The 24,708-nt window shown below is 47.9% G+C and overlaps 2 protein-coding genes across 9 annotated transcripts; both read left to right on the top strand.

Moving 5' to 3' along the window:
• Positions 1–11,546: 11,546 nt before the first annotated feature.
• LOC120975795 (uncharacterized) lies at positions 11,547–19,839 on the top strand. Of its 5 annotated transcripts, none has more exons than XR_012205827.1 (5): positions 11,663–12,214; positions 12,341–12,472; positions 12,984–13,092; positions 13,509–13,577; positions 18,689–18,803. XR_012205827.1 is itself a non-coding variant. In XM_073511649.1 (3 exons), exons 1-3 carry the CDS (start codon positions 18,450–18,452, stop codon positions 19,623–19,625), a joined length of 876 nt encoding a protein of 291 aa, XP_073367750.1. In that variant the 5' UTR covers positions 18,066–18,449; the 3' UTR covers positions 19,626–19,839. The 5 variants fall into 5 exon arrangements, 1 of the variants encoding a protein (XP_073367750.1); XR_012205826.1 differs by lacking the exon at positions 18,689–18,803 and adding an exon at positions 13,658–13,916 and having other exon boundaries at positions 11,664–12,214; XR_012205829.1 differs by lacking the exon at positions 12,984–13,092 and having other exon boundaries at positions 11,547–12,214.
• Positions 14,706–18,048, top strand: LOC141042756 (uncharacterized). 4 transcript variants are annotated; one of them, XM_073511640.1, is made up of 4 exons: positions 14,706–17,313; positions 17,398–17,553; positions 17,631–17,879; positions 17,961–18,048. In XM_073511640.1, exons 1-4 carry the CDS (start codon positions 16,411–16,413, stop codon positions 18,027–18,029), a joined length of 1,377 nt encoding a protein of 458 aa, XP_073367741.1. In that variant the 5' UTR covers positions 14,706–16,410; the 3' UTR covers positions 18,030–18,048. The 4 variants fall into 4 exon arrangements, with proteins under 4 accessions (XP_073367741.1, XP_073367746.1, XP_073367742.1 ...); XM_073511645.1 differs by having other exon boundaries at positions 17,631–17,666; positions 17,790–18,029; XM_073511641.1 differs by having other exon boundaries at positions 17,631–17,666; positions 17,784–18,029.
• Positions 19,840–24,708: the final 4,869 nt, after the last annotated feature.

Here is a 24,708-nt window from a genome sequence, read left to right as displayed (position 1 = left end):
TTGATGTAGAAGCCCTCCGTGATGGATGCCCCCTCCGGCGGAGCTTCGGAACAGGCCCCAAGATGGGATCTCGTGGGTACAGAAGGTTGCGGCGGTGGAATTAGGTTTTTGGCTCCGTATCTGATCGTTTGGGGGTACGTAGGTATATATAGGAGGAAGGAGTACGTCGGTGGAGCAACAGGGGGGCCCACGAGGGTGGAGGGCGCGCCCTGGGGGGGTGGGCGCGCCCTCCTACTTCGTGGCCTCCTTTTTTGTTTCTTGACGTAGGGTCCAAGTCTCCTGGATCATATTCTTCCTAAAAATCACGTTCCCGAAGGTTTCATTCCGTTTGGACTCCGTTTGATATTCCTTTTATGCGAAACCCTGAAATAGGCAAAAAACAACAATTCTGGGCTGGGCCTCCGGTTAATAGGTTAGTCCCAAAAATAATATAAAAGTGGATAATAAAGCCCAATAATGTCCAAAACAGTAGATAACATAGCATGGAGCAATCAAAAATTATAGATACGTTGGAGACGTATCAGGCATCCCCAAGCTTAATTCCTGCTCGTCCTTGAGTAGGTAAATGATAAAAACAGAATTTTTGATGCGGAGTGCTACTTGGCATAATTTAATGTAATTCTTCTTAATTGTGGTATGAATATTCAGATCTGAGAGATTCAAGACAAAAGTTTAATATTGACATAAAAATAATAATACTTCAAGCATACTAACAAAGCAATCATGTCTTCTCAAAATAACATGGCCAAAGAAAGTTATCCCTACAAAATCATATAGTCTGACTATGCTCTATCTTCACCACACAAAGTATTTAAATCATGCACAACCCCGATGACAAGCCAAGCAATTGTTTCATACTTTTGACATTCTCAAACTTTCTCAGTCTTCATGCAATACATGAGCGTGAGCCATGGATATAGCACTATATGTGGAATAGAATGGTGGTTGTGGAGAAGACAAAAAAGGGAGAAGATAGTCTCACATCAACTAGGCGTATCAACGGGCTATGGAGATGCCCATCAATAGATATCAATGTGAGTGAGTAGGGATTGCCATGGAACGGATGCACTAGAGCTATAAGTATATGAAATCTCAACAAAAGAAACTAAGTGGGTGTGCATCCAACTCGCTTGCTCACAAAGACCTAGGGCATTTTGAGGAAGCCCATCATTGGAATATACAAGCCAAGTTCTATAATGAAAAATTCCCACTAGTATATGAAAGTGACAAAATGAGAGACTCTCTATCATGAAGATCATGGTGCTACTTTGAAGCACAAGTGTGGTAAAAGGATAGTAACATTGTCCCTTCTCTCTTTTTCTCTCATTTTTTATTTTTTATTTTTTTATTTGGGCCTTTTCTCTTTTTTTATGGCCTCTTTTTTTTCGTCCGGAGTCTCATCCCGACTTGTGGGGGAATCATAGTCTCCATCATCCTTTTCCTCACTTGGGACAATGCTCTAAAAATGAAGATCATCACACTTCTATTTTCTTACAACTCAACAATTACAACTTGATACTTAGAACAAAATATGACTCTATATGAATGCCTCCGGCGGTGTATCGGGATATGCAATGAATCAAGAGTGACATGTATGAAAGAATTATGAATGGTGGCTTTGCCACAAATACGATGTCAACTACATGATCATGCTAAGCAATATGACAATGATGGAGCGTGTCATAATAAACGGAACGGTGGAAAGTTGCATGGCAATATATCTCGGAATGGTTATGGAAATGCCATGATAGGTAGGTATGGTGGCTGTTTTGAGGAAGGTTTATGGTGGGTGTATGATACCGGCGAAAAGTGCGCGGTATTAGAGAGGCTAGCAATGGTGGAAGGAAGAAAAGTGCGTATAATCCATGGACTCAACATTAGTCTTAAAGAACTCATATACTTATTGCAAAAATATACAAATTATCAAAGCAAAGTATTACGCGCATGCTCCTAAGGGGGTAGATTGGTAGGAAAAGACCATCGCTCGTCCCCGACCGCCACTCATAAGGAAGACAATCAATAAATAAATCATGCTCCGACTTCATCACATAACGGTTCACCATACGTGCATGCTACGGGAATCACAAACTTTAACACAAGTATTTCTCAATTTCACAACTACTCAACTAGCATGACTCTAATATCACCATCTTCATACTCAAAACAATTATCAAGCATCAAACTTCTCATAGTATTCAACACACTCATAAGAAAGTTTTTACTATTCTTGAATACCAAGCATATTAGGATTATTTAAGCAAATTACCATGCTATTTAAGACTCCCAAAATAATCTAAGTGAAGCATGAGAGATCAATAGTTTCTATAAAACAAATCCACCACCGTGCTCTAAAAGATATAAGTGAAGTACTAGAGCAAAACTATATAACTCAAAAGATATAAGCGAAGCACATAGAGTATTCTAACAAATTCTGAATCATGTATGGCTCTCTCAAAAGGTGTGTACAGCAAGTATGATTGTGGTAAACTAAAAGGCAAAGACTCAAATCATACAAGATGCTCCAAGCAAAACACATATCATGTGGTGAATAAAAATATAGCTCCAAGTAAAGTTACTGATGGAAGTAGACGAAAGAGGGGATGCCTTCCGGGGCATCCCCAAGCTTTGGCTTTATGGTGTGCTTAGATTATCTTGGGGGTGCCATGGGCATCCCCAAGCTTAGGCTCTTGCCACTCCTTGTTCCATAATCCATCAAAAATATTCAACCAAAACTTGAAAACTTCACAACACAAAACTCAACAGAAATCTCGTGAGCTCCGTTAGCGAAAGAAAACAAAAGACCACTTCAAGGTACTGTAATGAACTCATTCTTTATTTATATTTGTGTTAAACCTACTGTATTCCAACTTCTCTATGGTTTATAAACTATTTTACTAGCCATATATTCATTAAAATAAGCAAACAACACACGAAAAACGGAATCTGTCAAAAACAGAACAGTCTGTAGTAATCTGTAACTAACGCAAACTTCTGGAACTCCAAAAATCAGCCAAAATAGGACGACCTAGGCAATTTGTTTATTGGTCAGAAGCAATTGGAATCAGTATTTTATCACGTTCTGGTGATTTTTAACAATTGTTTTCATGAACAGAAAGTTTCTGAAAATTACAGCAAGATCAAATAACTATCATCAAAGAAGATCCTATAGGTTTAACTTGGCACAAACACCAATTAAAACATAAAAACACATCTAACCAGAGGCTAGAACAATGATTTATTCCTAAACAGAAGCAAAAGTAAAAAAAAACTAAAAATAAAATTGGGTTGCCTCCCAACAAGCGCTATCATTTAACGCCCTAGCTAGGCATAAAAGCAAGGATAGATCTAGGTATTGCCATCTTTCGTAGGCAATCCATAAGTGGCTCTCATGATAGATTCATATGGTAATTTTATTTTCTTCCTAGGAAAGTGTTCCATGCCCTTCTTTAATGGAAATTGGAATCTAATATTCCCTTCCTTCATATCAATAATTGCACCAACCGTTCTAAGGAAAGGTCTACCAAGAATAATAGGACATGAAGGATTGCAATCTATATCAAGAACGATAAAATCTACGGGCACATAGTTCCTATTTGCAACAATAAGAACATCATTAATTCTTCCCATAGGTTTCTTAATAGTGGCATCCGCAAGGTGCAAGTTTAGAGAGCAATCATCAAAATCACGGAAATCTAGCAAATCGCACAAAGTTTTGGGAGTAGTGGAAACACTAGCACCCAAATCACATAAGGCATAGAATTCATGATCCTTAATCTTAATTTTAATAGTTGGTTCCCACTCATCATAAAGTTTTCTAGGGATAGAAACTTCCAACTCAAGCTTTTCTTCATAAGATTGCATCAAGGCATCAACAATATGTTTAGTAAACGCTTTATTTTGACTATAAGCATGAGGAGAATTTAGCTCGGATTGCAACAAGGAAATACAATCAATCAAAGAGCAATTTTCATAATTAAATTCCTTGAAATCCAAAATAGTGGGTTTATTAACATCTAGGGTTTTGATTTCTTCAATCCCACTTTTATCAATTTTACCATCAAGATCTAAAAACTCCGAATTTTTGGAACGCCTTCTAGGTAAAGGTGGATCATATTCAGTCCCATCATTATCAAGATTCATATTGCAAAACAAAGATTTAATAGGGGACACATAAATAACTTTTAGATCTTCATCTTTATTTTCATAGTAATCCGGTTTAGCGGCCATCTTATTAACGAAGGTAGCCTGCTTATCCGATATTTCAGCTATCAAATTTTCAAGACGAGCAATTTGGGATCTCAAACCATCAAATTATTTAGACATATCATCGAGCTCTTTATTCATATAACTCATAAAGCTTTTTTGTTCCTTAAGCTCGTTTCTGAAGAAATTATTTTGCTCAAATTGCAGAACCATAAAACTCCTGACGTTGCTTTCGATCTCTTCTAACCTTTTAAGGTGAAGATCACCAAATCTAGGTAGAGCCATCGTGACAAACAAGCAATCCAACACACGAGCAAACAAAAAGCAAGCGAAAAAGAGGCAAACGGAAAAGAGAGGCGAATAAAATGGCAAGGGTGAAGTGGAGGAGAGGAAAACGAGAGGCAAATGGCAAATAATGTAATACGGGAGATAAGGGATTTGTGATGGGTACTTGGTATGTTGACTTTTGCGTAGACTCCCCTGCAACAGCGCCAGAAATCTTCTTGCTACCTCTTGAGCACTGCGTTGGTTTTTCCTTGAAGAGGAAAGGGTGATGCAGCAAAGTAGCTTAAGTATTTCCCTCAGTTTTTGAGAACCAAGATATCAATCCAGTAGGAGGCTACGCGCGAGTCCCTCGTACCTACACAAAACAAATAACTCCTCGCAACCAACGCCATAAGGGGTTGTCAATCCCTTCACGGTCACTTACGAGAGTGAGATCTGATAGATATGATAGGATAATATTTTTGGTATTTTTGTGATAAAGATGCAAAGTAAAATAAAAACAAAGTAAAAAAGCAAAGGAAATAACTAAGTGTTGGGAGATTAATATGATGAAGATAGACCCGGGGGCCATAGGTTTCACTAGTGGCTTCTCTCAAGAGCATAAATATTTTACGGTGGGTGAACGAATTACTGTTGAGCAATTGACAGAATTGAGCATAGTTATGAGAATATCTAGGTATGATCATGTATATAGGCATCACGTCCGAGACAAGTAGACCGACTCCTGCCTGCATCTACTACTATTACTCCACTCATCGACTGCTATCCAGCATGCATCTAGAGTATTAAGTTCATGAAAACAGAGTAACGCCTTAAGCAAGATGACATGATGTAGAGGGATAAATTCATGCAATATGATAAAAACCCCATCTTGTTATCCTCGATGGCAACAATACAATACGTGCCTTGCTGCCCCTACTGTCACTGGGAAAGGACACCGCAAGATTGAACCCAAAACTAAGCACTTCTCCCATTGCAAGAAAGATCAATCTAGTAGGCCAAACCAAACTGATAATTCGAAGAGACTTGCAAAGATAACCAATCATACATAAAAGAATTCAAAGAAGATTCAAATATTGTTCATAGATAATCTTGGTCATAAACCCACAATTCATTGGTCTCAACAAACACACCGCAAAAAGAAGATTACATCGAATAGATCTCCACGAGAGAGGGGAAGAACATTGTATTGAGATCCAAAAAGAGAGAAGAAGCCATCTAGCTACTAACTATGGACCCGAAGGTCTGAGGTAAACTACTCACACTTCATCGCAGAGGTTATGGTGTTGATGTAGAAGCCCTCCATGATGGATGCCCCCTCCGGCGGAGCTCCGGAACAGGCCCCAAGATGGGATCTCATGGGTACAGAAGGTTGCGGCGGTGGAATTAGGTTTTTGGCTCCGTATCTGATCGTTTGGGGGTACGTAGGTATATATAGGAGGAAGGAGTACGTCGGTGGAGCAACAGGGGGCCCACGAGGGTGGAGGGCGCGCCCTGGGGGGTTGGGCGCGCCCCCTTCCTCGTGGCCTCCTCTTTTGTTTCTTGACGTAGGGTCCAAGTCTCCTGGATCACATTCTTCCTAAAAATCACGTTCCCGAAGGTTTCATTCCGTTTGGACTCCGTTTGATATTCCTTTTCTGCAAAACTCTAAAATAGGCAAAAAACAACAATTCTGGGCTGGGCCTCCGGTTAATAGGTTAGTCTCAAAAATATTATAAAAGTGGATAATAAAGCCCAATAATGTCCAAAACAGTAGATAATATAGCATGGAGCAATAAAAAATTATAGATACGTTGGAGACGTATCAGCCATGCGCCCATAGTCGTCGAGTGAATCACCGGGAGCTCCGTATGCAAGCATCGTCATCGTTGTCGTGCACTTCTGGATCGAGGTGAATCCAAGTTTGCCAGTGCAATCCATCTTGCACTTCAAGTAGTTGTCGAACTCCCGGATGGAATTCACAATCCTGAGGAAGAGCTTTCGGCTCATCCGATAACGGTGCCGAAATGTTTTTTCGCTGTGAAGTGGAGCATCGGCGAACTAGTCGGAGTAGAGCATGCAGTAGCCTTCGAGACGATGCCGGTTCTTTGCTTTCACCTGCCCCGACGCTGAGCCACCTCGCCGCGGCTTTTCATTGCTCGCCAGCAGCTGGGCGAGGGCGGCGAGCACCATCAGATGCTCTTCTTCCTGGACGTCGGCCTCGGCTTCCTCCTCCAGCAGCGCGGCGAGCGCTGTAACACCCCGGATGTAACTTTCCATATTTGTAACTCCAACTTTTGCCATTTTCGGCTATGTGTTATGATATTCCCTCCGTGGTTTGGTTTTTGTCTTTCGTTTTGCATTTTGTTCATGTCATGCATCTCATATCATGTCATCATGTGCATCTCATTTGCATACGTGTTCGTCTCATGCATCCGAGCATTTTTCCCGTTGTCTGTTTTGCAATCCGACACTCCCACACGCACCGGCGCACCCCTCTTGTCTCTTTTCATGAGCGGGTGTTAAACGTTCTCGGAATGGACCGAGATTTGCCAAGTGGCCTTGGTATACCACCGGTGGACCACCTGTCAAGTTTCGTTCCATTTGGAGGTCGTTTGATGCTCCAACGGTTAACCGGGTAACCGCAAAGGCCTTTTGTGTGTTGCAGCCAAACCCCCCTCCAAACAGCTCAATAACCCACCTAAGTCACCTCCATGCTCTCGGTCGTTCGATCGCGATCGTGTGGGCGAAAACCGCACTCCATTTGGAGTCTCCTAGCTCCCTCTAGCTATAAATAAGTGATCCTCTCGGATTTTTCGCGCAGACCAACCCTAACCCTTTCCCCTCTCCGCCGCCGGACGCGTCCGTCCCGCGCCGGACGAAACCGCCGCCGCGCCCGAACCAATTGCCCGTCGCCACGTGGCAAGGTGCCGCTGCTCACCGCCGCAGCCCGGCGAGCCCGAGGAGGGCCCGCCCAAGCCCATCGCCACCCGCCGCCCGAGCGCGCTGCCCCGCACGGGACCCCGCCCGCGCCGCCGCCGACCGCCGCCGTTCCCGCTCCCTGCCGCCTCGTCGCCTCCGCCGACCGCCGCTGACCACCGCGTCCTCGCCGTCCGCGCCTCCACGCAGCGCCGCCCTCGACGCCGCGGTTTCCCCGTCGCCCGCGCCCCGGGTCGCCCGGCCCCGCCGCCCATCGCCTCCGTCCGCGCCGTCGCCGGCCACCGCCGCCTCCGCCGCCTAGTCCCGGGCCGGATCCACCCCGATCTCCGGCGAGCCGCCGCTGCCTCGGCATCCGTGCCCGCGAAACCCTTGATCGAGGTTGTCCCCGTATTTTCCTCTTTAGTCCCGAAGATATCACATTATATTGCTCTGTTCATCATGGCATATCTCATTGCATACTGCTCCGTTTTGTGTGGATGATATATCGAAATGTTCACCATGAGATGCTCTTCATTTTGTTCCATTGTGCCATGCTCGTTTGAGTTCATCTTGATGCCCAAATCTCTGGTGCAAGAGTGCTATATGATGTTTACTGCTGTTCCTTTCAGAACTTGGATGTTTTGTTATTTTTGTTGCATTTGATGTGTGCATCTTATGAGCATGAGCTCTACATGTGTTTTGATCTATGCCATGCCATATTTATAGAGGGGTATGCCATGTATTTTTGTGATCTATGTGGTGACTAGCACAAGCATGCAAACTAGGCTTCGTGATGTTTCTATTTTCAGGGACTTAGGATTTTGTTAAGTCCTTTATCTGCTGTTATTTTGTTGCCATGTATCCATGTGGCTACAGTGAGATCCATGCTTCTTTTGGGTATGTTCAGTAAGGATGTTTTGTAGATATAGTTGTGCTCTATCCATCCATGCCCCTGTTTGAAATTATGGTGTGCCATAGCATGTCTCAATCTTGCTCTATTTTTGCTATAAAATGTTCCTGTTAGAATGTTAACATGGTATCCAATTTTGTCAAGGTTGTTGTAGTTGATCCATACAGGCTATGAACTTGCTCTTGCCATGGTTAGCTTCATGAACATGTCTTCTTGCTGTAGGTATGCTTGTTTTGTCATGCATTGCCTTGTGATGAGTGCATCGAGCTCACAAAGATGCCTTCATAATTCTGTTAATGCTATGCTCTGTTTTCTGCCAAGTCTGAAACCTGTTAATGAAACTTGCTATGTTTACATGGGTGCCATCATATCTTCTGATCCTTTTTGGCTCATGGTCAGTAAGGGACTTTCGTTCTATGCATTTAGTAGATTCATTCCATGCCTTGTTTTGCTATGATAAGTTCCCATAGTATGTGTTTTGCTTGCTCTGAACATTGCTACCTGATGCTGTTTCAGCCATGTTCAGTATTTTCACCAAGTCTGTGAAGCTGATATCTTTTGCACTTTTGCCATGCTTGTTTGAATCTGTTATATTGTGATCTAGCCGTAGCTCAGTGTTCATCTTTTGTCAAGCATCTCCTGTATATCACTTCCATATGCTTTGTTGCTATGTTGGGGTGCTGTAGCATAGTTACTTGATGTATTCTAAGTGCTATCATGCTGTTAATCGCAGAATCGTGTCATTCTTGTTTTGCTCGCCATTTGCAAACCGTGCATCCGTTTCCGGTGATCTTTATATCGATTTCGACCGAAATCATCTCATCATTCCAGTGGCATACTTGGTTTGCCAAGTTGATGCCTTGTTCATCCTTTTTCTTCCGGAGCACGCATATGCATCGCATATCACATCTCGCATATCATGCATGTATTGCATCATGTTGCTTGTGCATTGCACCGTGATTGATTGTGGTTCCATTGATTGTGTTCTTGCTGTGGGTAGAGCCGGGAGACGAGTTCGTGAACGAGGAACCTGTTGAGTACGCTTACGAGGATCAAGCTTTCGACAACTCTGAGAACCTTGCAGGCAAGATGACCATACCCTCGAAATCACTTCTATCTTTGCTTTGCTAGTTGTTCGCTCTATTGCTATGCTGCACTACCTACCACTTGCTATATCATGCCTCCCATATTGCCATGTCAAGCCTCTAACCATCCTTTCCTAGCAAACCGTTGTTTGGCTAAGTTACCGCTTTTGCTCAGCCCTTCTTATAGCGTTGCTAGTTGCAGGTGAAGTTGAAGTTGGTTCCATGTTGGCACATGGATATTTTGAAATATCACAATATCTCTTATTTAATTAATGCATCTTTATATTTGGTAAAGGGTGGAAGGCTCGGCCTTATGCCTTGTGTTTTGTTCCACTCTTGCCGCCCTAGTTTCCGTCATACCGGTATTATGTTCCTTGAGATTTGCGTTCCTTACGCGGTTGGGTGATTTATGGGACCCCCTTGACAGTTTGCCTTGAATAAAACTCCTCCAGCAAGGCCCAACCTTGGTTTTACCATTTGCCACCTAAGCCTTCTTCCCTCGGGTTTTCGCGAGCCCGAGGGTCATCTTTATTTTAAACCACCGGGCCAGTGCTCCTCTGAGTGCTGGTCCAACCCGTCAGCCGCCGGTGGCCACCAGGGGCAACTCTGGGCTCGCCTATCGGAAGCTTGGACAATCTGGTGTGCCCTGAGAACGAGATATGTGCAGCTCCTATCGGGATTTGTCGGCACATTCGGGCGGCTTTGCTGGTCTTGTTTTACCATTGTCGAAATGTCTTGTAAACCGGGATTCCGAGACTGGTCGGGTCTTCCCGGGAGAAGGTTTATCCTTCGTTGACAGTGAGAGCTTATAATGGGCTAAGTTGGGACACCCCTGCAGGGTATTATCTTTCAAAAGCCGTGCCCGCGGTTATGAGGCAGATGGGAATTTGTTAATGTCCGGTTGTAGAGAACTTGACACTTGACTCAATTAAAATACATCAACCGTGTGTGTAGCCGTGATGATCTCTTTTCGGCGGAGTCCGGGAAGTGAACACGGTTGGAGTTATGAATGAACGTAAGTAGTTTCAGGATCACTTCTTGATCATTTCTAGCTTCGCGACCGTTGCGTTGCTTCTCTTCTCGCTCTCATTTGCGTATGTTAGCCACCATATATGCTTAGTGCTTGCTGCAGCTCTACCTCATTACCCCATCCTTCCTACAAGCTTAAATAGTCTTGATCTCGCGGGTGTGAGATTGCTGAGTCCTCGTGACTCACAGATTCTACCAAAACAGTTGCAGGTGCCAACGATACCAGTGCAGATGACGCAACCGAGCTCAAGTGGGAGTTCGACGAGGAACGTGGTCGTTACTATGTTTCATTTCCTGATGATCAGTAGTGGAGCCCAGTTGGGACGATCGGGGATCTAGCATTTGGGGTTATCTTATTTTCATTTGGATTTGACCGTAGTCGGTCTATGTGTGGATTTTGGATGATGTATGAATTAATTTATGTATTGTGTGAAGTGGCGATTGTAAGCCAACTCTCGTTATCCCATTCTTGTTCATTACATGGGATTGTGTGAAGATGACCCTTCTTGCGACAATACCACAATGCGATTATGCCTTTAAGTCGTGCCTCGACACGTGGGAGATATAGCTGCATCGTGGGCGTTACAAGCGCTTCCTCGTCATCCGAGTCCATCGCCGAGGCAGGCAAATTGCCGAACACCTTGCGCCCGGTGGGCATGCACGCGCCGCTAAACTGCCCCTCCGCGGCCGGAAACGCCCAGCTGCTGTTGGAGGGGCTGCCGCGGCGAACCTCTGCTATTTTTCCGGCAGGGAATGGCTATCTAGCGGTGAAGGGCGCGGGCGGTGCCGGGATATAGCTAGTGGCGGCCGAGGGCGCGGGGGGTGGAAGGCGAGTCGGGGAAGGAAATCTTGACTTTTCACCTGACGGTGTGGGCCAGCCGCGCTTTTCCCTTGCGCCGGAGCCCCCGATCGCCCCCAGTGCACCGGGTTCGGCCTGCGGCCGCTGGGCGGAAAAAAGGGCCGAACCGGCGCTTTTCGTCGTCTTGAGGGCGCGACTGGGGCGTTTTTTTGGTGCCGGCGCCGAAAAAGTGGCCTGGGGGGCCTGTTGGGGGCGCGGCTGGAGATGCTCTTAGTTCGAGTTTCCAGTCCTTAATCTCGTCTAGGATTTCAGAAACAAGCATTTGCGCTTCCATTTGCTGCTCCGCTCGATCGAAGACGCGAGCATTTCTTTGCTTTCACAATGACCACACCGTGCATATGATAAAGGATTTTGTCCATTGAGATATAAGTTTTGGAGCCTTCTCTAGTTCATCTAGTGCTAGTTGATCCTAGTTGATCTAATTAGAGCTAGACCTAGTTCCTATAATCCTCATAATTAGAAGTCCAATGTGGTTCTAATCTCCTCCTTCTAATTCTTCGCCGACGATTAGCTCTGGACGACGAAGCACTCCGAGATCTAGAAGACCGTACACTTGCAACCGAGAGGTCGTGCTTTCGTTTTTTCATTCGAGAGATTGTTCGAGGGCAGTTCGCGCTGCTGCTCCCCCTCGCGCCGCCTCTCTCATCCTCTCCCGTCGCTGCTGCTGTCCCTCGCGCCGCCCCTAGCCTCCCCACCTAGACACGGCGACCATGAGCGCCAGCGAGAGGAGGAGGAAGGCTGGTGACTGCGCGCTGCCGTACCAGGGGCCCGGCGGCCACCTCTGTGCGTGGATCCTCACCTCCTCCGCCCCTCCAACCTCCACTGAGCCGCTGCCATGGCGACCGAGCTGCCGTTCGTCCCTCCCTCCCTCGCGCCTGGAACGCCAGCTCGTGGACATGGCGACCGTACGCGCCGCAGGCAGGGCAGGAGCTGCAGCACTCCGAGGTATGAATCTGATCCGGATCCCTTTCTCGTGTTGGTTTTCTACATCTCGATCTGCTGCTGGGAGAGGAGGGAGGGAGATCCGCGGCGGGTTTCATGATTGAGTGCCTGATCTATCGGTTCTTGCAGGTTAGCGAAGATCGGGTGGGGATGGATGAGCTAGACATGGATGGCGTCAACATGGTCAGGCCCGAGTTCGCGTGCCCCGTTTCCCTCTCCCCGCACCTCTAAGTGGAGCACACCTTCGAGCCCCATGCCTGGGTTAGTATCCTAACTAACCTGCTGCTTCTTGGATTATTAATTAGAGAGACAGGGTCAATGGAGTTTGTTTTACTGCTTGAGAAAGAACTAGAGCTCTTTCTTATAGGGGTGTGAATCTTAGGTGTGTGTGAATCTGCTCCGGTTCAGAAATCGCTGAGGAGCCGGGAGGTTCCCTGTCATATAGGCCTGCTCCGGTTCATCTTAGGTGTGTGTGAATCTGCAGAATCCTTCACAATGATCAAGTGTGATTTCGATGAACCGGAGCATATAGTGGGTCACTGAACATGTGACCATGGATTAGTCCACCCTTACCATATTTTGCCGCTTCTCCCTGTATCCTTTTGCCTTTAGGAGTCATGAATTTGTGTGCCATTTTGAAATCTGTTATTTGGTATATCAATTTGTCTGATCCGATAGAAGAGAACTGGGCCCTTGTATGATGTTTCTAAGGTTACCCTCCACTAATTGAACTTCCATACTATAAGAGCCTTATAGTTTTCATTGTACACAGGAGTTCTTCACCTGTTCCCTACAACCATGATCTGGTCTCGAGTACAGCATCATACAGTGATGAGTGGCATGCAGATTTACTTGGTTGTTGTTCAGAGCCAGCTCTATATGTATGTCTACTTGTTTCTGAGTGTATAGCAGAGATTTAATCATTATGCTCACTGTTGCACTGATCTTTGTAGTTCTGTTCATGCTATTTCAAGCATAGATATTCATTTTTGTCATATCACTCTCTAACGTACTGATAACCACACAGATTATGCTTGATGGCATGGTTCGACACTCTATGTTGGGGCATTTTAATCTGAGCGCAATATTGAAATCCATGCAGTGGAAACTGGAATGCATATTAAACTGATTTTTTTAAACATAAATGGCTCTAGGATGTTACTATTCTTAATACTTCTTCAGATAATGCCCTGAATTTGTGAAAAGCAAGATGGGAGGAGGTATACTTAATACTTATGAGTGATCGCAATGATTCTTACATATTTTTCTTGTTGTTTGTCTGCTTGTGGTAACACAGGTCTGAAGACCTTTTTTCCATGTGGAACATTCTCAAGGAGTGCTTCAATCGCCAAGAACAAGCCCATGTGTAAGAATATTCTCTAAAAGTCATTACATCAGCTGTGCAGAGTTATGACAAGCAAATTCCCACACAACTTTTTTTTACAGTTAACCATTTGCCATGGCAGTAAAGATCTTATAATGTACTGGGCATCTTATAAATCAAAATTTCCATGGCAGTAAAGATCTTATACATCAGGTTTACTTCTAAAAATAATGCAGTCACACCTTATGTCAACCTAACTACCCTGAAAACTAAGACTGATTTGCATAGGTGTATCACCCCGGATGTAACTTTCCATATTTGTAACTCCAACTCTTGCCATTTTCGGCTATGTGTTATGATATTCCCTCCGTGGTTGGGTTTCGTCTTCGTCTTTGCATTTTGTTCATGTCATGCATTTCATATCATGTCATCATGTGCATCGCATTTGCATACGTGTTCGTCTCATGCATCCGAGCATTTTCCCCGTTGTCTGTTTTGCAATCCGGCACTCCCACCTCCTCCGGCGCACCCCTCTTGTTTCGTTTCGTGAGCGGGTGTTGAACATTCTCGGAACGGACCGAGGCTTGCCACGTGGCCTTGGTATACCACCGGTAGACCACCTGTCAAGTTTCGTGCCATTTGGAGGTCGTTTGGTACTCCAACGGTTAACCAGGTATCCGCAAAGTCCTTTTGTGTGTCGCAGCAAAACCCCCCTCTAAACAGCCCAAAACCCCTCTAAGTCTCTTCCATGCTCTAGGTCGTTCGATCACGATCGTGTGGGCGAAAACCGCACTCTGTTTGGAGTCTCCTAGCTCCCTATGCCTATATATATACCTTCCCCCTCCAAAATCTCGGGCAAAAACCACCCTAACCCTAGCCCCGCTCCCTCCGCGCCGCCGGACGTGTCCGCCCGGCGCCGGACGAACCAGCCGCCACCGCCCGCAGCCAGCCGTAGCGCACCACGTGGCCCCACGCCGTTCCCCGCGCCGCCGGCCCGTCGGGCCCGTACGCCGCCCCCGCGGGCCCGTGCCTCCTCGCCCGCGGCCCGAGCCGCGCGCCTCCGCCGGGGTCGGCCCCCGCGGCCCGCAGCCGCCGCCACCTGCGTCCTCCGCGCGCGCGCCTCCTTGCCCGAGCGCCTCGCCGCCCGCCTCCCGCGTGCCTTCCGCCGGCCGCCCGTCGCCGCCTTCGACGGGGCCTCGCCGGACCCCGACCACCGCCGCCGCCCGCGACCACCGTGCTCCCCCGCCGGATCCGGTCCCCTCCACCCCGGCGGCCTCCTCCCTCTCCCCCCGGCTGTCGTAGAATTGTCACGGCAGATGTCCTCAAGCTAGGACTTAGTCGTGGAGCCATCGCCGCTAGGAAGCTTGAAGGGGTTAAACGGGACAAGGAACACGAGGGTTTATACTGGTTCGGCCCCTTACGGTGAAGGTAAAAGCCTACGTCCAGTTGAGGTGGTATTGACTAGGGTTTCGATGACCAGGGAGCTTAACTGCTATGCGTGGCTCTCGATCAGATCTTTCTGGTCCCTAAACCGCTGCCGGGTCGTCCCTTTATATAGAGAGGTTGACGCCCCGCAGCTCTCTGAGTCCTGGCCGGCTCATAAGAGTGTCCGGCTCGGACTCTCAACTATTCTTGCCTTACCCTACAAGTTCTACCATGAGGACGGTTGTAACTACGGGCCTTAAGCCACCTTCGGGCCTTAAGCCCATCTTTGGCCCACCGTCTTTAAACTTGGCGCCGGGCTTCAGGCGATGACCCTTATGAGTAACCCGGCCCCTCCTGGCGGGTGACTCTAAGGTTTATATCCTCAACATTAGGCCCCAGATTGATTTGAGCCGGCTCATGTCAATCTTTAATTCTTTCGACAGAAAATCTCCGGCTTACAATTGTGTGAAGGCCATAACCTGGCGTGACGTCATCCTCTGGAGTCCGGGTAATCCGTCGTGACGTCATCTTCCATTAAGTCCTTTTTTACTCCACCATATCCGCAACGAATCTTCTCTTTACTGTCATCCCGAAAATCGAGGCGTTTTATGATGAGATAACCGCGCCGTGGCCTCCTCGTTTCTCGCGCCCACTTAGGAGTCTGGTCTTATAAATAGCCCGACCCTCGGGTCTTTCTCATTCTCCCCCTTCTGTCGTCTCCTTCCTCTCGCTGCTCCCGTGCTGCTCGAGCTCCGCCGCCGCCGCTGCCGCAACAGAGCTCCGCGTCCTCGTCGTCCTTGGCCGCTGCATCACCCTGAACCATCCAGAGAACCGCGGCGAACCCCCGCAGTACACCTGCATCCGTAAGTTCCTTCCCCTCCATTCCTCAGATCTGCATTAAGATTTTCGAGTTCACCGGTGTTCTTCGCTGTTCGTCATGAACTCTTCATAGATTTCACCACCACTGCCCCTTCTTGATCTTAAGATAGTATAGAACCAACGCAGTAGCTGTTTGGCACCCATTTCAACTGCAAGTAGACCTCTTTTTACTACATAAAGGCTCCGTTCGAGCCCAAGAACTTCCTTAGCGTCGGTTTTTAGGTCTAGAAACTTTCCTCTTAGCCGACCGTTTTGATCCAAATTATTTACTGCAATGTGTGAAACCTATTTTCACCACACTTAGTAAAAAACCGCACCTGCCGAGTCACGGCGGTTGACGTTTCCGGCTTAAGGAGGCCACGCACCGTAAAAAATTTCCGGCTCATTTGCAGCAAGGCTATAGATAATTCAATTACTCTCAATACCTCCAGCGGCTTAGATAACCCGATGCACCTAGATATATGTCATTAGCCCCTCCATAAGCCGCCACTTTAAACATTGAACTGTAAATTTCCTCCGGCTTATAATTGAACCGGACATTTCCTTTTATCATAGGCTTCCGACTTTCACCATGCCTCCCAAAGCTCCCAAAGCTCCCATCACTTGCAATTGGATGAGGTCCAACGTCACCGACGAGACCTTAGCGGACTTTGTGAAGTTGGGTTACCTGCCCAAGAAGGACGTCATGTCCTACCGTGCCCCCGACCCATCAGAGGAGAGACCACAACCAAGGGACGGGGAGGTGGTCATTTTTGCGGATCATATGAGCCGGGGCTTCGCACCGCCCGGCTTAAAGTTCTTTAGAGACGTGCTGAACTTCTTTGACCTGCAGCCACAAGACATAGGACCCAACTCGGTGTCGAATATATGCAACTTCCAAGTGTTCTGCGAGGTCTACCTTGGAGAAGAGCCCAGCCTGCTGCTCTTCAGAGAGCTCTTTTACCTGAACCGCCAGAACGAGTGCGCCAACGGGCCGAGCTTAGAACTTGGTGGAATCTCCATTCAGCGACGGAGGGACTGCCTTTTTCCTTACGCTGAGCCGCCAAGCCACCCAAAGGACTGGAACCAGACGTGGTTCTATTGTCAAGACACGTCGCCGGCTGACGAGAGCCCGCTGCCCGGCTTTCGCCCTTCACGTCTGGAACCAACTCACCCTCTGTCTGACAAGTTAACTCAGGCGGAGCGCCAACCTCTGCTCCCCACCATCAACAAGATCAAGGCTCTCCTGGGCAATGGTCTCAACAGAATTGATCTGGTCCAGGTCTGGATCTCGTGGCGGGTGATCCCCTTGAGCCACCGCCCCGGCTTAATGTGTGAATACACAGGCCGGAAAGATGACCCCCTGCGACACAGCCGCAATGATCTTCCTGAAGACGTTGCTGAAGACATGACCAAGGCCCTTTTAAATGAGAGCTTGGCAGACTGCGGGAGGACCGGGTTAGCCCCCTTCTGCAAGACCAACCCAGCCCCAGCGGTAAGCCGCTGATCTGAACATCTTATCTTCTTTTGTAGATAACCTTCATCTGAATCTTTAAGAAATCATCATTGTATTTTTCAGGCTGACGATAAATTCTGGAAGGTCAAATATGCCCATGAGGCGGCCAAGAAGGCCAGGAAGGCTAAGAAAGCCACTAAGAGAGACGCTCCCCGCAAGAAGGGAAGTAGGCCTACTGCTTCAGAGCTGCTGCAACTAAGCGACAGCTCCGAGTCAGAGGTAACCCCTGAACCTGTAATCTCTTGTTGTATTTGTTGTTTATTTCGGTCCACCTTATCAATACTGTCCATCAATAGGATGACACCGGAGCAAGTAACCCGGTGGTTGAAGAGGTAATGACACTTTCCTCCGACTCGGAGCCCTTGCCAAGGCTGAAAGTCCGAAGGGTAACCCGGAAAGTAAGATTTTCTCATCCTTTAGCTTATCAAGATCCTCAATTTCTTTTGAAGCAAAAGATTCATGAGAGCCGGCGGCACACCCGGACCAACAAAGACGCTGACCTCTCCTCCGGCTTACCTGACGCATCGAGGAAACGCCGAACCGAGGTTATCTCCAACTTGTACCCTTTTCATCCTTTGGCGGGTGTTATACGTCAACTGCTCAACTCTTCTGATTCAAACTATCAGGAAACCTCACCCTCCTCTGGCGACTCGATGCAATCAAACCTGCCGGCCTTCAAGACCGTACCCGGGTAATGACGATCATCTCTTTTTTGTCCTTTTAGTGCCCAGGCAAAGCTCACCAAGAGGGCGAAAAAGAACAAGCCGGTCGAAGAGCCGGACTTGCCTGAACCGGAGGTAGCAGCTCAAGAACCGCCAGCTGCCTCTGCTCCTGAAGCCCCTGCTCCAACCGACAAGCCAATTGCAGAAACTTCTGCTAACCCGGAGGCCTCCAGCTCAGCTCAACCGGCCGATGACCCGGATGTGGTAATCACCCGGACGGAATTTGTTGAGCCGGGGAGACCTACTGCGCTGGCCAAGTGCTCCGCTAAGGAGGAGTTGCTAGAGCGCCGCCGGGCCAATCTGGACCTCACCGAATATGCCAATCTGAGCATCGGAGAGATCGTCTCCGGCTATATCAGTCAGGTGCACAAGAGCCGGGACTTAGATATTGCCATGGTGAATCAGATTCAGCAGAAGTCTGAGGTATTACTCTTCTTACTTACTGCATAGTTATCTTGTCATCCTTACCATACTCTAGCCCCCAAGTCTGCTACTTATGATAGAATATGTCATAGAATATGTCGTTCGACATGCATTAGCCCCCAAGTGCCAAGTGTCTTTGCTTGGAAAGTGCTTGGGACTTTTAAAATTGTGTAATAACTGTTCATACTATAACCCGGAAATTTATGCAGGCTGCTGGCAAGAAGTTTGAAGCTGACATCTCCGATCTCAAGACCCGCCTGAAGACGCAAGAAACTGAGACCCGGAAGGCCAACGCCAAATTTGTGTCCAGTATTGCTGCTCAAGAGAAGTTGAAAAAGGACTTTGAAGCTGAACGGAGAACTTGGGCCGAAGAAAAGGCTACTCTAGTGAGCCGGGCCGAACAGGCGGAGAAGGCTCTGTCGGAGAAAATCGCCGAGCTCTCCGGCTTAAAGCGCCACGTGTCACAGATGGTCGCCGCCATCTTTGGTAAGTATCCCACCGAATTTCATCAAGTTTGTAATCTTTATGTCTCATAACTCCCATCATTGCCAGCGGCTTACTTTACTCTGTTAAACAGGTCCAAGAAGCGCCAACCTCAACCAAAGCTTGCCGACCAAGTTGAAGGCCGTGTACACCCTGGTGGAGCAACTCTACACCGGGTCACAGCGCGCCTTGGCCGTGGTGGCCTTATCCAATGAGGTGCCGACTCACCTGGCGGAAGTTCTTCGCCGGCTTGCCGTTCTTCCTCAGCGGGTCCAAGAGCTGCGACGGGCCTCTGCAAGAGCCGGAGCCATAGCTGCTCTGAGCCGGGCCAAGGCGTTCCTGCCAGAACTAGACCCGACGGACATTGCCCTTGGCTACCCCAGCTTGAAGGAAGACGACACCCCCTTCGACCAAAGGGACTTTGCAGCCTGCGTGAAGATCGTACGCCCGGTGGCCACTCTGATAGGAAATGACACGGATCTGACCAAGTATCAGCTGGGTTACGATGCAGAGAATCAGAGGATCCCCACCCCGCGTTATGAAGCCATCAGCTTAGTCCCGCCGACTCGTAAGCACACCTTTGCCCCGGAGATTGACCCGGCCGGGTTAATTGACGAGGAAGCTCAATTTGAAGCTCTGAGCGGCATTGACTGGAAATCGTGAACTTTCCAGGTCTTGGGAACAGCCGGAGGAGCAGAGAGGGATGAGCCGGAAGCTTCAACCCAACAAGCCTCTTAACTCTGTAGGCGGCTTACTTAAACAATGCTTCACCTTTTTGGACTCGATGAGTCTTGTAATAGAATAGGACCAACACTTTAACTTTGCCGTGCCATCGTGCACGCGTTGAATGCTGAATTCCATTGAAATTGTTTCCTTATATTTCTCCGGGTCATAGTTGATCATTCATGTTCCTTAAGCTTAAATAGCTGTCTTTAACTATCCTGCATAGAAAGACAAATCACAAGTCTCTAGGCGGCTTACCGCACGAAGAATCATAGTCTTATGCATGTAACCCGGAATATGAATCACAAAAAACTGGTCCTCAATTATGTCTTTGATATAACCGTAACAACACACTTACCGCAAGCACACTTCCGGCTTAGATAACCCGGGTAATAAAGGTTGGTACCTCAATTCCGGTTTACCAGTCTAAATAACGCCGATTGTGTTCGACTAGTACTGTAAATCAAAGTTAAGCCGGCGAAGTGAGACCCGCCGCGCATACTTGAAATAATCAGAAGAACTTCGCTATAAATCAGAAAAACTTAGGGGCTTTCGGTTCGAATACGACCAGAGACCCGTCCCAAAGGGGTTATGCTAAGATTCGAATGCGATCATGTAGCCCCCAGTGGGTGTGGCGATGCCAATCAAGAGGGTACCGACAGCTATGTTCTCTTTGGTTCGAATACGACCCATGTTTGAACAGGAAGCCCCCAAATGACTTTAAGAGTTTTTTAACGATGCTGATTCGAATACGATCCACGTCGGTTCCCAAGGGGGTTATACTATGATTCAAATATGATCAAAGAAAACTCCCCAATGAGCTCGGCACTTTACCAATCAAATGGGTATCGATAGCTATGTTCTCTTTGGTTCGAATACGACCTATGTTTGAACAGGAAGCCCCCAAGTGACTATATTGTGGATGGCTAGATTCAAATACGATCATAAGCCGGATCCTCCTTCAAATTATCATGTGATCTTGCACTAAAAACAATACGTTTATCTTTGGAGGAGAAAAAAGGACAGAGGTCCTGCTTTATTGCTTATCATAATATATACATGGCTTAGAGAAATATGTACATTATGAGAGCCGGTGGCTCAAGTGTAATAAGGCCGAAGCTGAGCTATGTTCCACGGCCGACGGGTCTCTTCCTCCGACTTACGTTAATCTTTGTGCTCCCGAATGTCAATGAGGTAACCGTTGTGCAAATTCTTGCTGACCACAAAGGGCCCTTCCCAAGGCGGGGATAGCTTGTGCGCACCTGTTTGATCTTGGATGAGCCGGAGCACCAGATCGCCTTCCTGGAAGACCCGGGATTTAACCCGACGACTATGATAACGGCGCAGGTCCTGTTGGTAAATCGCTGAGCGAGCTGCTGCCACATCATGCTGTTCGTCCAACAAGTCAAGAGCATCTTGGCGCGCCTGTTCATTATCCACCTCAACATAAGCCGCCACTCGAGGCGAGTCATGACGGATGTCACTGGGGAGGACTGCTTCCGCTCCATAAACCATGAAGAAAGGCGTGAAACCTGTAGACCTGTTAGGAGTAGTGTTGATGCTCCACAACACGGAGGGTAACTCCTCCACCCAACAACTCGGCGTCCGTTGTAAAGGGACCAAAAGCCGGGGTTTGATGCCTTTCAGAATCTCCTGATTAGCCCTCTCAGCTTGACCATTGGATTGAGGGTGAGCCACTGATGAAACATCAAGTCTAATATACTCTCGTTGACAAAACTCCTCCATGGCGCCTTTGGATAAATTGGTACCATTGTCAGTTATAATGCTGTGTGGAAAGCCAAAACGAAAGATCACCTTTTTCATAAACTGAACTGCCGTGGCTGCATCACACTTGCTAACTGGCTCCGCTTCAACCCACTTGGTAAATTTGTCAACTGCCACCAAGAGGTGGGTCTTCTTATCCTTGGACCTTTTAAAAGGCCCAACCATATCAAGCCCCCAGACCGCAAAGGGCCAAGTAATTGGGATCATCCTCAGCTCCTGAGCCGGCACATGAGCCCGTCGCGAGAACCTTTGGCAACCATCACATTTACTGACCAAGTCCTCCGCATCAGCATGAGCCGTCAGCCAATAAAAACCATGACGAAAAGCCTTGGCCACAAGAGACTTTGAGCCGACATGATGGCCACAATCCCCTTCATGAATCTCACGCAAGATCTCTTAACCTTCCTCAGGGGAGACACAACGCTGGAACGCTCCCGTAACACTTCGGCGATGCAACTCACCATTGATAACAACCATTGACTTAGACCGCCGGGTTATTTGTCTGGCCAAAGTTTCATCCTCAGGAAAATCTCCCCGGGTCATGTAAGCCAGATAGGGCACTGTCCAGTCCGGTATGATGTGGAGAGCCGCCACCGGTCGCGCCTCCGGGTTAGGGACAGCCAAGTCTTCCTCTGTAGGCAGATTAACAGAAGGGTTATGCAGGACGTCCAGGAAAATATTAGGCGGCACCGGTTTTCGCTGAGAGCCCAGCCGGCTTAAAGCGTCAGTCGCCTCGTTCTTCCTGCGATCGATGTGCTCTACTTGGTAACCCTGAAAGTGCCCAGCAACGGCACCAACCTCGCGGCGATAAGCCGCCATGAGAGGGTCCTTGGAGTCCCACTTTCCTGATACTTGTTGAGCCACCAAGTCTGAGTCGCCGAAGCACCTTACCCGGCTCAAGCTCATCTCCTTAGCCATCCGAAGACCGTGGAGCAAGGCCTCGTACTCAGCTGCATTGTTGGTACAAGGAAACATCAATTGTAGCACATAATGGAACTTGTCACCTTTAGGGGAAGCCAATACGACTCCAGCCCCCGAGCCCTCCAATTGCCTGGACGCATCGAAGAGAATAGTCCAATATGTGTTATCCGGCTTTTGCTCGGGCACTTGTAGCTCTGTCCAATCATTGATGAAATCCACCAAGGCCTGAGATTTAACAACAGTGCGTGGCACGTATTTCAGACCATGAGGTCCGAGCTCTATAGCCCACTTAGCCACTCTCCCTGTGGCCTCTCTGTTCTGAATGATATCTCCAAGGGGGGCAGAACTGACCACAGTGATGGGGTGAGCCTGGAAATAATGCTTAAGCTTCCGGCTTGCCATGAACACACCATAAACAAGCTTCTGCCAATGCGGATACCGCTGCTTGGACTCAATGAGTACTTCGCTCACATAATAAACCGGCCGCTGAACCGGATGCTCCTTACCCTCTTCCTTGCGCTCCACCACCACGGCCACACTGACGGCTCGTGTGTTAGCAGCCACATACAGCAATAAAGGCTCCTTGTCAATCGGAGCAGCAAGGACTGGGGGCTCGGCCAGCTGTCTCTTCAAATCCTCGAAAGCAGTGTTAGCTGCATCATTCCAGACAAAGTCACCAGTTTTCTTCATCAACTGATATAATGGCATGGCCTTCTCCCCCAAACGGCTTATAAAACGGCTTAAAGCAGCGATACGACCCGCCAGGCGCTGGACGTCGTTTATACACGCCGGCTTAGCCAGGGAGGTGATGGCCTTGATCTTCTCCGGGTTAGCTTCAATGCCTCTGTTAGAAACCAAGAAACCCAAGAGCTTGCCTGCAGGAACACCAAAAACACATTTGGCCGGGTTAAGCATCATCTTGTAGACCCGGAGATTATCAAAGGTTTCCCTCAGATCATCTATCAAGGTTTCCTGCTTCCTGGATTTAACCACAATATCATCCACATAAGCATGAACATTGCGCCCAATCTGGTCATGAAGACAGTTCTGCACGCAACGCTGATAAGTCGCCTGTGCACTCTTGAGTCCAAAGGGCATAGACACATAGCAGAAGGCTCCAAAGGGAGTGATGAACACCGTCTTCTCCTGGTCCTTAACCGCCATTTTAATCTGATGATATCCAGAATAAGCATCCAAGAAACTTAGGCGCTCACAACCCGCCGTAGCATCAATGATTTGATCAATACGGGGAAGGGCGAAAGGATCAGCCGGACACGCCTTGTTCAAATCCGTATAGTCCACACACATCCGCCAGGTGCCGTTCTTCTTGAGTACGAGCACCGGGTTAGCTAACCACTCTGGGTGAAAGACTTCAACAATAAACCCGGCCGCCAAGAGCCGGGCCACCTCTTCACCAATAGCTTTCCGCCTCTCGTCATTAAACCGCCGAAGGAATTGCCTGACCGGCTTAAATTTCGGATCAACATTGAGAGTGTGCTCAGCGAGTTCTCTGGGTACACCTGGCATGTCAGACGGTTTCCATGCAAAAATGTCCCTATTCTCACGGATGAACTCGATGAGCGCGCTTTCCTATTTTGGATCCAGATTGGCACTGATGCTAAACTGCTGAGATGAATCTCCTGGAACGAAATCAACAAGTTTAGTCTCATCAGCCGACTTAAATTTCATTGCCGGCTCATGCTCCCTAGTCGGCTTTTTCAGAGAGGTCATATCTGTTGGGTCAACATTGTCTTTGTAAAACTTCAACTCCTCTGTTGCGCAAACAGATTCTGCATAAGCTGCATCGCCTTCCTCACACTCCAAGGCCACCTTCCGGCTGCCGTGAACCGTAATGGTCCCATTATGACCTGGCATCGTGAGCTGTAAATACACGTAACACGGCCGTGCCATGAACTTGGCATAAGCCGGCCGCCCAAATATGGCATGGTACGGACTTCTTAACTTGACCACCTCAAAGGTCAATTTTTCCACCCTGTAGTTGTGTTCATCTCCAAAGGCCACTTCCAACTCGATCTTGCCGACTGGATAAGCCGACTTACCAGGTACCACACCATGGAAAATAGTGTTTGACTGGCTGAGGTTCTTATCAATCAGCCCCATACGACGGAAAGTCTCATAATAGAGGATGTTGATGCTACTGCCTCCATCCATGAGCACCTTAGTGAACTTATATCCTCCCACCTGAGGAGCCACCACCATGGCCAAGTGACCCGGATTATCCACACGGGGAGGGTGATCCTCCCTACTCCACACTATTGGCTGCTCAGACCATCGTAAATAGCGTGGAACCGCTGGC

The sequence above is a fragment of the Aegilops tauschii genome, chromosome 1 (genome assembly GCF_002575655.3).
Source record: "Aegilops tauschii subsp. strangulata cultivar AL8/78 chromosome 1, Aet v6.0, whole genome shotgun sequence".
Taxonomy (NCBI): domain Eukaryota; kingdom Viridiplantae; phylum Streptophyta; class Magnoliopsida; order Poales; family Poaceae; genus Aegilops; species Aegilops tauschii.
The sequence above is the reverse complement of the archived record's forward strand: the minus strand, read 5'-3'. Positions and strand labels throughout refer to the sequence as shown.

Coding starts and splice junctions, on each gene's coding strand:
- LOC141042756 (XM_073511639.1), top strand. CDS start 16,411: ATGCCTCCCAAAGCTCCCAAAGCTCCCATCACTTGCAATTGGATGAGG. Junction 17,314..17,397: donor AGACCAACCCAGCCCCAGCG/GTAAGCCGCTGA, acceptor TGTATTTTTCAG/GCTGACGATAAATTCTGGAA. Junction 17,554..17,630: donor GCGACAGCTCCGAGTCAGAG/GTAACCCCTGAA, acceptor GTCCATCAATAG/GATGACACCGGAGCAAGTAA.
- LOC120975795 (XM_073511649.1), top strand. CDS start 18,450: ATGGTGAATCAGATTCAGCAGAAGTCTGAG. Junction 18,480..18,688: donor AGATTCAGCAGAAGTCTGAG/GTATTACTCTTC, acceptor AAATTTATGCAG/GCTGCTGGCAAGAAGTTTGA. Junction 18,966..19,056: donor GATGGTCGCCGCCATCTTTG/GTAAGTATCCCA, acceptor TCTGTTAAACAG/GTCCAAGAAGCGCCAACCTC.